At 52.6% G+C, this 13,626-nt stretch overlaps 2 protein-coding genes across 2 annotated transcripts; both read left to right on the top strand.

Moving 5' to 3' along the window:
* Positions 1 to 1,981: 1,981 nt before the first annotated feature.
* Positions 1,982 to 2,865, top strand: MONOS_12224c1 (uncharacterized protein; the record flags this gene model as incomplete). The annotated part of the gene is made up of 4 exons (XM_067864828.1): positions 1,982 to 2,090; positions 2,143 to 2,257; positions 2,437 to 2,502; positions 2,631 to 2,865. 4 exons carry the CDS (start codon positions 1,982 to 1,984, stop codon positions 2,863 to 2,865), a joined length of 525 nt encoding a protein of 174 aa, XP_067719432.1.
* Positions 2,866 to 3,562: 697 nt separating this feature from the next.
* On the top strand, positions 3,563 to 13,625 carry MONOS_18305 (putative Protein tyrosine and serine/threonine kinase; the record flags this gene model as incomplete). The annotated part of the gene is made up of 14 exons (XM_067871313.1): positions 3,563 to 3,696; positions 3,741 to 4,959; positions 5,061 to 5,340; positions 5,466 to 5,575; positions 5,640 to 6,663; positions 6,770 to 6,882; positions 7,018 to 7,132; positions 7,327 to 8,169; positions 8,321 to 8,764; positions 8,839 to 9,465; positions 9,513 to 11,316; positions 11,379 to 12,962; positions 13,040 to 13,205; positions 13,321 to 13,625. 14 exons carry the CDS (start codon positions 3,563 to 3,565, stop codon positions 13,387 to 13,389), a joined length of 8,532 nt encoding a protein of 2,843 aa, XP_067719431.1. The 3' UTR covers positions 13,390 to 13,625.
* Between the last annotated feature and the right edge of the window lies 1 nt (position 13,626).

Genomic DNA, 13,626 nt, shown 5'->3' with positions numbered 1-13,626 from the left:
TTCGGCAGCACTTCAAACATCTCCGACGCAAGCACCTGCTTCAGCGTGTTGATCGTGTCGTCCCATTTGTCCTCCACCTCAATCGCCGCCATCGCATGCGACCGATGCGACGGCGAGTTCAGCAGCGACGACACTTTGTTCTCCACCATGAAGAACCCCAGCACCGTCGCCAGGAACTCCACAAGCTTCCCCACAAACTGCAGAAACGGCACCTCATCCTCTGAACCACAAGCACCACCAGCAAATGATGAAGAAGAAGAAATAGAGGAAGATGATGATGATGAAGATGACTGTGATGATGATGATGATGAAGTCTGCGAATAACTCCCCTTTGCAGCGGCGCATGTGGAAACCACGTTGCCACCCGCAGGTCGTTTTTCGCCTGGAACCGCCGGTTCTCCACAAACGGGTTCGCCTCCTCCCCCTCCCGCTCAGCCCCGCTGCCTCCTCCCGCCCCTTTCCCTCCTGCCCCTCCGCCCCCGCCCCCCCGGCTTTCCCCGTCTCCCCTCTCGCCCCCCGCGCCACGCTCCTCCTCCGCCAGCTCCTCAAAGTGCGTGTGGATCGCATCCCACTGCAGCACCGCATTGAAGTCCAGCCCCACAAACTCAAACAGCGTCATCCGCCGCCGGCTCAGCTGCTCCAGCTCCACCCCAGAAAACCGCTTCTCCGCCTCCTCCATCACAAGCACCGCCGCATCCTCCCACTCCAGCGCCTCTTCCGCCATCGCCGCCAGCCCCACCTCGTAGTGCTTCACACGCACCTCCGTCAGCCACGAGTGCAGCGACAGCAGCGACCAGTGGTGGATCGACTGCGACAGCTGGTCCAGCGTCCCGTCGATGTGCGCCACAAACGCAAACGCCGACCGCAGCGGCGCACAGTGCACCCGCTTCAGCCGGTAGATCGACTTCAGCGACTCGAAGAACCGCTTCTGGTCCAGCAGCTTCAGCAGCAGCCCATACTCGTCCAGCAGCGACAGGCACTCGTTTATCGTCCCTATCGTGCTGTCCACATGCTCAATCGCCCGCAGATGCCTTTGCCGCGACTCAATCTTCCCAGCCACATTTGCCGCGCCAAAGCAGTTAATAATAAAATAAAATAAAATAAAATAAAATAAAATAAAATAAAATAAAATAAAATAAAATAAAATGACAAAATGAAATAAAAAATCTTTGAAGCACAATACCGGCTTGATCATCCCCGACGCAAACCGCCCCACACATTTTTCTTCGTTTTTGATTTCTGCCGTGATGTCCTCAATCTCCTCTTTGATTTTTATCACTTCGTGGCAGCAGCTTATAAACTCCTGAAAACCGCAAAGCACCCCGTTTCAAAAGGGGGTCGTTCGAAAAAGCACACAAAAACAGCCCGCACACACCTCGAAGTGCTCCGCACAGATCTTCTTTATCTCCCTGTCGGAGGTCGAAATGATATTTTGTATCTCTTCCGAGATTTGCGCCCCCGATTGCCGCGAAATCGCTGTCACAACCTGGGTGTCCAGTGCGTTGCGCTGCCCTATCATTCCCTGCTTTTTCTGCACGCCCCTCGGTTTCGGAGCCCAAACAAAGTTTGCTCAATAAATAGACCCATACAATATTGTTGGACAAAACGAAAAAAAAAAAAAACGATTTTCTTTTTTCTTTTTTGTTTGAAAGATAATTCCACATAAATCAGTCTACTTGCGATGAGAAGTGGGTAGGAAAGAAGAAACGTATTTAGAAGCACCTGCTGCTTCAGCTGGTGAGAAAAGATGAATTTTGCGAAAGAATTGGGTTGTCTGACGATTGTTGTTGAATTGGAGTGGAAAATGAAATTTTGCAGAGAAAGGAAAAGGATGAGGTGTGATGGAAAATTGCTTTTCGAAAGGTTTTCATCAAGAGAAGAGCCTGCGAATGGATGATGATTCTTCTTTTTTTTTTTAATTGGCTGGAAAGACTTTGACAGTCGAACTTGCGAGAGGGTGCAAGGTCATTGAACGGAATATATGAGATGGACTTGCACTGCCCGTGGGGTTCATCTCCGCAGAGTTGTCGAAGCACAGATGTGGCGAATTCTTTCGCCTTCAGTCTTAGCTCCATCAACGATTCAACTTTGTGCAAAATCTTTCAATTGATGCAATATTCTTCCCTTGTCATCTCAAAACAGGTCTTTCCGCTGGATTTCTGGCTGCTACAGCTGGAACATTTGTTGGACTTGCTGAGAAATGTGAAGGAGGTGCTGGAGAGATGAGAAAAAGACAAGAAAAAAAGATTTCAGTTTCGTGTGTGTGGCGTTTGCAGAGGATAAGAAGGAAAAGACACTTATGGATTGTGAATATATTTGTGGGGGGTTGAGTTGGAGAAGGGTTGGGAAAGAAAACAAAAAGGAAAATGAGAGATAATTATTATCCTCTTTGATGCCAGCAACTTGACTGTTATCTTTCAACAATAACCACACCAGAGATGAAAAGAAGGGTGAGGAAATGGGAGCGAAGAAGATGGGAACGAGAACTGAAAAGAAAGAGTGGTGAGGAGCGAGCAAGGAATTGGAAAAAGGAGTTGGAGAAGAGGAAGAAGTGAAAGATGGAGGAAGGCGTGAAGCATCATTGTTTGCAGCATCTGCCTTCACGTTCTGTGAAATCTCTCTTTTCACAGGAATCTCTCACTTTCTTTGCTTTCTTCCAATCATTGCTCTTCCACTTTCCCATCGACCACAGACCCAACAGAACAAATGGGATTTCTGTGTGGAGATTGGGATTCAGGAAAAGACGGAGCATTTGGAGCGAAGTTTCCCGCAAGCAGCACAAAAGATCTTCGCATGACATCAGGTGCTCCATTTGGCACATTTGCGAACTCTGTGGATTTGCAATTGGCATGGTCATTTTCTTGAGCAGAAAGAGACTCATTCCATATGCACACTGAAAGAGCAGTGAATGAGCAAATGCAAATACAATGAGAAGAAAGAGTCGTCCACCACATGTGGATGAGGCTGCAAGCTCTATGTTGTTGCAACGCAGAAAAGTGGGGATGAGCATGTGGAATGCGCAACACCTTTGGAATCATGCAAGTTGAAAAGTCAGATTCGTCAGTTGTGTTGGTGGAGAAAAAAGATTGCTTGAGTTTCGAGCATCTGCAACACAGGGGTGGAATGAGTTGAATGATGTGGTAAAGGAAGAATCGATTGTTTTGCCAACGAAACAGTATGTGAAAGTTTTGAAGTTGGTGATTGTTCTTCATTCTCACAATTCACAAAGAATAAACACTTTTCACGTTGTTCATTCAAAACAATTGGAGTCATTTCAGTTTTAAAATATTTTTTTTTGAAAGATATTAAACATAAAATAAATAACAAAAAAATCAATTTCACTGAAAGAAAATTAGCCTTTCAGGAATAACCAATGATATTTCATTCATGATTGAAAGATTGAGATTTAAAAAGACAATATTTTCTGATAAAAACATATTTTCAATTTCTTTTTTGAAATGTGCTATCAACTTGTGTTGATTGACATTCCATTCAAAATTGAGAATTTGAAAATGTCATACCATAAGACATTTCTTCGAATCTCTTTTTTTGCAGTTTTTGGATGTGTAGAGGGCTACTGAGCATTGTATGTGTGCTCATGCCCTTGTGCTATAACGCTATATGTGATGATGGAGCGGGCCATGCAGAAAGCATTCACACGGGGCGAGACGCGTGTTTTTCAAAAAACTTGTGCTGGTGTGCAACTCGAGGGTTGTGCGTTTGTAACTTTGCATTTTCAGGCAGGGCTCGGCGGATGGCGCAAAGTCATGGATTCGACAGGCGGTCCTCTCGCAACGAGTGCTTCAAAAGGGTGTGTTATTCAACCTGCGCAACTCATCGATGGTGCTGAAAGGCCTGGCACTGCACCGCACAGCGCCAATCCAAATGATCGACGAAGATGCACGGTCGGCTCTTTTTGTGGAGGCATGCGCCCTGCAGGCAATTTCTTGCGTTCAGGGGCCATTTATATGTTCAGCTGGCACAGTGTGCTTGTCCAACATTTCAGCCACGCGGGCCAGCGGAGATGCAGGGCTCTTTTCTGGCATTGCCAGCGGAGCATCGCTCATGGGATCGGTTTCGCTGTGCAACACGAACCTCGACTCGTTTTGCTTGGATTCAGAGCGAGAAGCATCGTTTGTGCTTCAGGGGTTTTTGGGGACAGAGGCGCTGGAGCAGTGTGTGTTCAAAAACATCACACGAGGCGGCAGGCGCAGCGATGGGTCTCGGTGTTCTGCTGCTCGCTCTGAGCACTCGCGGATGGAGTCATGCTGTTATGAGGCAGTCGCATCAGCCGGATATGGGGTTTTGAGTGCAGAGTGGATGGCAGCGCGGACTGCACAGACGCTCAACTGCACGTTTTCCAAATGCCAGCGAGCAGCATCAGACGCTGTTTGCGATTGCACAGGCGAGGTGAAGGGTTGGGGCAGTCAGCTGCAGAGGAAGGCCAGTGAAGGAGGTGTGAAGGAGAGGCAGATAATCAGGGAGGCAAAAACAGTTGTGATTGAGGAGAGCGAGTTTGTGGAGATGAAGAGCGAGTCAACGCAAGCGGAGGCCGGGGGCGACGGGGAGAAAGTGAGCGGCGGGTGCATTTGTGTTGTGGGGAGTGCTTCGCTGAGTGTGAGAAAGTGCGTGTTTGCGAGATGCAGCGCGAGATGGATCGAAGGAGAACGGGCAGCTCCCATCTCTGGTGGAGATGCTGCTGCGCCACAGCCTTTGCATTCAGACCTCGGATCTTCCTCGGGTGCAGAGGGCGGGAGGGCAGCTGGCGGATGGGAGGGAGGGAGACTGGGCCATTCCTCTTCGCCGATCTTCGGAGGAGCTGTGTATTTTGGATCGAGCGGGCATCTTGCAGTGGAAAGCTGCCAGTTTGTGGAATGTGTGGCAGAGGATGCAGGCGGTGCGATTGGGATCGTTCTGATGCGCCCGTCTCCTTCTCATCGAATTGGGCTGGCGGGGTGTGTTTGCGAGAGTGTCAGTGATGAGGATGGGAATGATGGCAAAGGGGATGAAGCAGAATTGGCTCGTTTTCGTGTGTCGAACTGCACGTTTTATGGGTGCAGGGCGTGCTGCTCGGGAGGGGCTGTGTGGGTTGGGGATGGAGAGAAGGGCAGCTGTGTGAGGCTGCGGTTGGACGGTGTGTGTTTGCTCGCTGCAGCTGTGGGTGCGCAAGTGGGGAGCAAGAAGGCGTTGGTGCAGACTCAAAGGCGCAGAGGACAAAAGCAGGGGGAGATGCAAAGCCAGAAGAAAAGTTCAGAGGGAATTATTTTGGATGCGCAGTGAAGCAGCAGAAGAGCGTTGGGATTGAATTCAGCAACATCACTGCTTATGAATGTGCAAATGGTATTCTTTGCTTGTTTTTCGCACAATTGTGCTTTTAATTATTTGCTTTGGAAAAATATATCTATTTTGTGTATAAACTCACACGGATGCTGCTGTTGGCCTGTCTGCTGGGCTTGTTTTATCAGGATGCTCGTTTGCTGTCTCATGTGCCGAATGCGAGTTGCTGAATGTGTCGTTTGGCTCTTTTCGCCACATGCCGATCACGCCCAAGCCATCAGAGCTGTTTGGCCGTGAGGTTGAGAAGCTTTTTGACGAGCCGAGCATTCGAGGAGGCTGTGCCGCTTGGTGGGAGGGAGCAGCAGGATTGCTGTCTATGCAGAGCAGCAGCAGCAGCGAGGCATTGCGGAGTGGAGGTGGCAGCCAGGCGAGCCTTTCGGGGGCAGCTGCTGAGCGGAACAGCTCAGTGCATTCTTTGTGTGTGTGGATGCATCTGTCGGGCACCTGGTGTTTTGGATGAGCGACTCGCTGATTTATGGGGAGAAGAAGAAAGGGAAGGAAGGGGGAATGTGGATGGTTGGGAGAGCGAGTGGGGAAATGGAGGAGAATGGGAGATAGAAAGCAGAGAGGAAGAATGGTGGACCATGCGAAGCGAGGGGGATGGGAGCAGAACGGGAAGAGAGAATGCTGGATTGGGTGTGGCTGCAGGGCAGCAGAAAGGGGAGCAAGTGCATCCGCGGGCAATCAAAATTGTGTATCCCAGGCAGCAGCAGACTGAGATTGTGTTCAGAAACACGAACTTCACATCGGTGGTGAGCCGAAGCAACCAGACGCTGGTTGAGGTTGTGCCTCAGCCACTGCACAAGGCCCAGCCGAAGGGCGATGGCAGGGCAGGCAGCGCGAATGATCTGCTGACACAAAATTCTGTGTGCCCAGGAGCTTTTCATTGGGAAGGTGCCGAGTTGCAACACAAGGGCGAGAGCAAGGGAGATGGCGAGGATGAAGAATGTGCAGATGCAGAGTTAAGAGGTGCTCCATCTGCCTTCATCAGTGTGCATGAGGCAGGGCAAAGCAGCTCAGGAGGCAGGAAAAGCAAGTTTGGTGTGGTGTTTGACTCGGTCCGCTTCACCAATTGCACGAACCCGCAGACGTCGATGGTTGTGGTGGATGGGTTGGGCGGGGTGCCTTTGGGCGGCAGGAGCGAGGCGGAGGGGAATGCCATTCCAGCTGGCACGAGGAGTGGGGAGAGAGATGAGTGCTGCTCTCGGGAAAGCGAAGCAGAATGGGCAGAAGGCCATTTGGAGCACAGGGGAAAGAGGAGAGAGCGGAACAGCGCTGTCAACGTGGCTGTTGCCTTTGAGAACTGCCTGATCGAGCAATGCGAGTGTCTGCTATTTTCCTTCTTTGTTTTTTTTATTTCATAATTTTTTTTTTGACAACAACATTATTTCGTTGCTTCTGTTTGCTGTTGCTGCTGGGATGGGATGGGCAGGCGCGTATGTGCTGCCTTCGAATGGCTCGTTCTTGAGGCTGCTGAACTGCAAGGCGGACATCCGCAATGGAACCTTTGTGAACTCTGTCGGGTGCCTTTTGTGCACATCGCTGGTGTGACTTGTTTTGTTGCTGCGAGTTGCCTTTTTGAAGTGCTCCGAAATATTTCCTCTCTCATCTTGCTCTGCTTTCATTTATTTTTATTATTTTTGTTTTTCTGGTTGTTCGGGGGCGGGGTGTGATGCACAGTGTAAAGCCACAATCAGCGAGTCGACGATTCGGCGGATCAAGTCGCACAACCATCCGCTGCTTGTCTGCAGCCAGTCACTCCTCAATGTGCGCAAGACCAACCTGAGCGATGCAAGTCTGCAACACATCTGCAATCTATCTGCAACATATCTATTTATTTGTTCATTCTTTTTTTTTCTTTTAATATGAATAAAACGGCTTGTGTGACATTATGCTTTGTTGGAAATGAATGCGAATGGCTGCGCTGGTTGTTATGTTTTGTTTTTGTGTGCTTGGCGTGTGGGATGGGGCTGTGAATGGAAACGGCAGACATGCGGAACTGCTCGCTGATCTATCTGTTTGAGACGGACCTGGGGATGGAGGGTGTGTCGGTGTGGAACAACACAGTGTTTTTCCCGTTCTCGTTCATTGCGCTGTCGCCGCACTTGCCCCGCCTTCCGCGCCGTGGAGGCAGATTGCGAGAGGGCTGGTCAGCGAGTGCGTCTGACAAGACAGGGGAAACAATAGAAAATGGAGATAATGGGGAGAATGGAGAAAGAGATCAGGCAATGCTGTCGAAGATTGTGATTGAATCGTCGACGCTGAGGATTGCAGACTTCTGCCGGAGCGAGCTGAGCAATGCAGGTGGGGCGGGCAGGGCAGGCAGGGCAGTGGCATCGGCGCAGCACAACGCAAACTACTCGTCTCTTTCGCTGCTCAGCACAGAGTGTCCAGCGAGCATCAGGATTGCGAACACGTCGGTGGGAGTTGGGCAGTGCTGGACACCGCACAGCTCGGCGACGGGGCTTGTTTCTGTGCGAAATGCGGGAGAGGTGCGGGTGGTGGATGTGAGTGTTGTGTATGAGAAGAAGAAGGACAGGCAGGGCGACTTGGCGTGGTGTGGAGAGGAGAATGGGAGAGAAGGGGAAAGAGAGCAGGATGAATCTGGCTGGCAGGCAGGGCACTCTGGATGGGGTGGAAGGAATGCGCTTGGAGGCAGGGCAGGTGCAGAAGAAGGCAAATACAACGAGGACGGTAATGATGAGGATGATGAGGATGAGGATGAGGAGGACTTTGACGAAGGGCCGTTTGGGCTTCTGTTGAACATCAGTGCATCGAAAAGGGTGGAGTTGAAGAACGTGACGATAAAGGACTTCAAGACAATCGGAATATGTTTGCGAGAGAAAAACAAGAGAAGAGAATTTTTGCCTGTGAGAATTGTCATTTCTCTTTTGTTTTTTAATTATTTCTTAATTCCTTTATTTATTTATTCCTTTTTTATTTGTTTATTTTCCTGATTGCTATTTGTGCCAATGCCCACCAGCAATGCTTTCGTTCCGAGATGTTGGAGAGCTGAGGCTGGAGGAGGTGAGGATGGATTCTGTGCTGTTTGGGTATTACATGGGGACAAACAGCGAAGGGTGTGATGGCTGCACCTCAACATCAACTGACTCATCTGGCTCATCTGACTCGCCTTCTCAGCAGCAGAAGCAGCGTTTGGGAGGCAGGAGGCGGCTGTCGACGCCTTTATCGCCGATTCCGTCGCTGTCGGGAATTGAGAGCTCGCTTCTGTTTGTGCTTCGGGCGAGGCAGGTGGCGGTGGAGAAGTGCTCGTTTGTGGGGTGTGTGGCGAAGCGGGGGGCGTATGCGTCGGCAGCTGTTCTGAGTGAGTGCAGGGGCTGCGTGGTGGAAGGGTGTGTGTTCAACGGGAGCGAGCTGAGGCAGGGGAGCGTGCTTGTGATCCACCAGGCCTTGGAGACAGCGAATGGTGTGCCCTTCTCGCTTCTGGACATTTTTGGATGTTTCAATAAATCAATTTCTTTTTTTATTTTTGTGATGAAGTGAGTGAGTGTGTGTTTGTGGGGAACAGCGGGGCAAAAGGGATCTGTGTGAGCTGCATCGACTCGCAGGCGGTGCTTTCGGGGTGTGTTGTGTGCAACAACGGAGGGGCGCACCGACTGAACATGAACACGTCGGCGGTGCAAGCGCCACTTTTTGTGCTGAGTGCGACAGAAATCAGCACAGCCGCATCGGTGATCCAGACAGCAGTGCTGATGAAGCCAGAGGGCAGGCAGAGCAGAATGAGCAGAATGAACAGAATGAATGAGATGGGTGGAGTGGGTGGAGGAGAGGAAAGGGAGGAGGCATCATCAGCAGGGAAGCCACACCAGGCAGCTGAGAGGCAGCCCTTCACAGTTGTGGTGCGCAACACGGTGATTGCACACAACAACGCCACAGCCATCCACACAGACCATGGGCACCGGATTGTGGTTGAGGGGTCGCTTCTGGCAGGGAACAACCCGTTCCGGATGGCGCTTCCGGCACACCGGGCGAATGTGCTGTGCGAGGGGGCGAGCGCTGTGGAGGCGAGGCAGACGCATCTGGTGGACGGGGGAGACGAGTACGTGGAATGGCCGGTGGAGCAGGCGAAGGCGGTGGCTGAGAGGCTGAAGGGAGGCAGCAGCTGGAGTGCGAACAGCCTGGGGGCGATGATGGGAAGAAACGCCAGGGAAAAGGAAAAGGAGAAAGAGAAAGAGAAAGGGAAAAGGACGAGTGGAATGCAGCGTGGATGAACGGGAAGCGGTGCATGTTTTCGTTTCATCAGCCTCCACGAAACATCACATCCACATCTTCCCCTTCTCGGCTGCCTCTGAACAGGCAGGAAGGGCTGGCAGACACTGGGCATTCGGGTGAGGCAGCAGGGGTGCCTTTGCCGCTGTCTCTGCAGGCGCCGCCTCTGCTGCCCACGCCAGTGATTGTGTCGTCGAACACAACACGGCTCACACAGGGGGTGAATGCACCACCGGTGAACCTGAGTGTGGAGCGGGTATATCCGTTCGACATCCACTGCCGGGTGGAGCGGCAGAATGCGGCAGCGGTGGTGCGGCCAGCGCTTATGGCGGGGTGCAAGTGGGTGGTGTGTGGGCTGGGAGACCTGTATCTGACAGAGAAGGGCGGGCTGAGGGTGTCTGTGGCATCGGGGGTGGCGATGAAGCAGAGTTCAGAGGCAAAGGGAGAGGGAGAGGCAGAAGAGGGCAGAGGAGGGCAGGAGGAGGGTTATGGGGAAGGGCTGTTTTCGCAGGCACATGTGATTGAGGTGAAGGGGGGTGGTGGGGGTGGTGGGTCAGGAGACCCGACCTCTTCTTCGTCGGTGCCATCTTCGGGGGAAGGGGCAGGGGAAGGGGAGGGAGAGGGCGAGCGGGCAGTGAAGGAGGCAGAGGAGCGTGTTCGGATGTATCACGTGCACAACATTGTGAGGGTGCTGGCGATCGACGGGGCAGTGTTTGCAGGGGTGTGTGTGGTGTCGGGGGCTGTGCTGTGCGGGCTGGAGGGGTGGGTGAGGCGGCGGAAGAGGGCGCGGGAGAGGAGGATGAAGGAGTGGATGGAAAAGCTGAGCGAGTGGAGGCAAAGAGACGAAGAGGAGGAAGGGGAGGAAGGGAGGGAAGGAGAGATTGGTGGGAGCAGGGGAGGGGAGTTTGATGAGCTTGGTTCAGAAAGGAGGGGATGCTGCTTTTGCTGCTTTGGGTGTGTGGATGCTGACGAGGACGAGCGCAGCCTGTTTGAGGATGGGGACAGCGCAGCTGAGAGAGGAGAGGGGAGTGAGAGAGGAGCAGGTGGCAGGGCTGGTGGAGAAAGAGGAGGAGGAGAAAGAGGAAGAGGAGGATGGAAGTGCAGATGCTGTGGGGTTGGAGGAAGAGGGAGAGGGAGAGGGAGAATGAATGGGAAAGGAGGGAAGCAGGGGAGCAGGGAGTATGAGATGCTGGACGAGGACGAAGACTACATTCGGCTTTTGGCAAAAGAGTTTTCGATATCTCCTCCACCTCCATCTGATGTGCCTTATTCTTCCTCCTCCTCGACCAGTGATGCTTATTCATCGGTTCAGACACCAGAGGCACAACAGCAATCTTGTGGAGACTTCTGTTCGTCAAGAGCTGAGGAGAAAAGCGAAGGGGATGGAGGGGAAGGGGAAAGGGAAGTGGAGTTTGAGAGGCACCTGATGGAAGAAGCATCAGAGCTTGCAGGAGGAGGAGAGGGTGGGAGAGAGGGTGGGAGAGAGGGCGAGGCAGGGGAGAAAGCGCAGAAGAGTGCACCTCAAGTGATTGTGGAAGAAGAGGCAGACGATGATGCTGATGCAGGAGGCGAGGAAGGGGAGGAAGGGGAGGAAGGGGAGGAAGGGGAGGAAGGGGAGGAAGATGTGGTTGATGAGATGGATGATGACTTTGAGGATGCTGGGGAAATGATGGGGAAGAGGAGGAGGCAGGTGGGGGAAGGGGTGGGAGAAGGCGGGGGCAGACGCGGAGGAGGAGGAAAGCAGGCGGGGTGCTGAGCTCGTTTGCAGCGTCGAAGAGTTGGAGGAAGTTCATGCCGATTGAGAGGAGCAGGAGATCAGAGTGTGTCTGTGTGGAGGTGGAGGTGGAGGTGGAGGTGGAAATGGCTGAATCTCCGCAGAATGCAAATGATGAGGAAGAGGAAGGAGGATTGGGTGAAGTGTCAAATCACACAGTGTGCAGCGTGAGGGAGCTGCGTGTTGCAGCAGAGGTGGTGCCGTTGGTGCGGGAGGATGTGTGGGAGTTGGTGGATGGGGTGTGCTCGGTGCTTCTGAAGGCGCCTTCGCCGGGGGCTGTGTCTGACAGCGGGGTTGCTGTTCTGTCGTGGAAGCAGATTGGGCAGCAGCAGCGAAGGGGTGTGTGTGGAAGAGCAGCTGTGAACTGTGTGGTGTCGGTCAGGACAGAGTGGCAGGGGGAGGCAGTTGTGGTGCGGGTGCTTCCTGCCCTGGAGCAATGGATTGTCGAGCGCAGAAAAGGCAGAGATGGCTGCATGCTGCACAACAGCAAAGGTGATGACACATCAGGAGGACAAGAAATGGAGAAAGAGAAGGAGAAGGACAAGAAGGGTGGTGGTGAAAAGGAAGCAGGAAGTGCTGAGGGGACAATCAGCGCGAAGTGGAAGGTCGTTCCGGAGGGTGTGCTTCCAGTTGTGGAGACGATGCTCGAGCAGATTGGCACATTGCTGGCGATCGAGAAGCTTTGCAGGGATGCCCAGCACGACCTGCCAACAGAGTCGTTTTCTCCATCTGGCGCTTCAGACACAGCCTCCTCGGTGTCAGTGCAGATGCCAGCACAGCAGCTGCGCCCTGAGTGGCTGCCGGTGTTTGTGCCGCTTGTGGGGGTGAGTGTATGTCCGCCAGCAGTTGTGTTCTCGCACAGCCGGCTGCCTTCGCTGCGGGAGTATCTTCAGTCGTGCAGCAGGCCACTCAGCTGGAGCGGAGTGCTTTCGGTTGCCGTTTCGGTGGGGCGGCTGCTGCTGCGGATCCATCGGGCTGGGAGGGAGCTGTTTGCACAGCGGTCGGCAGCAGACATTGTGGATGCTGTGGCAGTTGGGCGGAGGCGGAGGGCAGAGCGGGAGAAGAGGGCGAGGAAGGCGAGGGAGGAGAAGGAGGAGAAGGAAAAGAGAGAAGAACGCCAAATGAATGGAAGTGGAAGTGAAGAAAAGAAAGAAGAGGAGGAGGAGGAGGATGATGATGATGATGAGCTTGTGCCAGAAGACGAGCTGGAGTCGTTTGTGCGGGAGAGGGGAGACGGGTCAGAAAAGTGCACGCACTTCCGCATCAGCAAGCTGGAGGTGCGGAGCCAGTTTGCGCTTCGGCGGATAAAGTCGACAAACATCTTTCTCGATCCATCAGAGCTGAGTCTGCTGCCATCTTCTTCCTCCTCTTCTTCTACTTCTTCCTCTTCCTCATCTTCCTCGTCATCTTCCTCTGCCATCTGCGGAGTGCCTGTCCAGCTGGGCGACTGCTGCACAGAGCTGTTCCATCCGGGGCTGCGGGTGCCGAACTCGTTCAGCGGGCTTTGCTCGTTCAGCAGGGCGTCTGCGCTGGCAGGGCAGTGCAAGTACGAGCCATCTGCAGCCGATGCGCCGGAGGTGATGGCACACGGGGCATACTCTGAGAAGTCGGATGTCTACAGGTGTGCATTTTGGTTGCATTTTGTTGAGTGAAATTATTTTTCTTTTTTGTTTGTGTTTGTCTTGTGGATGGCGCCAGCTTTGGAGTGGTGCTGTGGGAGCTGCTGACGCGGAGAGCGCCATTCGAAGGGGTTGCAAAGGAGGACCTGCGGGCTGTTGTGGCAGAGGGGCTGCACCGGCCGGGGTTTGAGGGGATGAGCGAGTGCCCCGCTGTGTTCACGCAGCTGATAGACGAGTGCTGGTCGGTGTGTTGGAAGCTCATTTATTTTTAATTTTTTTTTTATTCTCTCTCTCTTTTCCCTCTTTATTCGCATATATTAATCTGGTGTCTGTGTGATTTGCCTTTTGCTGAACAAACAGTCTGACGTGCATGTGCGTCCGAGTTTTGAGGCGATTGTGGAGAAGCTGGAGGCAATGGTGTTTCTGTGAGGGTGTGTGGTGGCTTTCTTGCTGTGTATTTTTGAGAACACAAGGCTTTGTGAAAGGAACCTTGGCTGTGCTGTTGCGTGGATGTGGGGCTGAAGACAAAGCAAAGAATTGGCGATTTTTTTGTTTTTGTGTTTTGTTCAGTGCTTTCTGTTTTTCTGTTCTTTTCCGCTTTTCCGTTTGTTGTTTTCGAGATAATAATTCTTTTTGTAAAAAAGAAAGAAAAACAAAGGAAAAAAA

Source organism: Monocercomonoides exilis (genome assembly GCF_001643675.1).
Source record: "Monocercomonoides exilis strain PA203 chromosome Unknown scaffold62-463630, whole genome shotgun sequence".
In the NCBI taxonomy this organism is placed as follows: Eukaryota; Preaxostyla; order Oxymonadida; family Polymastigidae; genus Monocercomonoides; species Monocercomonoides exilis.
The sequence above is the reverse complement of the archived record's forward strand: the minus strand, read 5'-3'. Positions and strand labels throughout refer to the sequence as shown.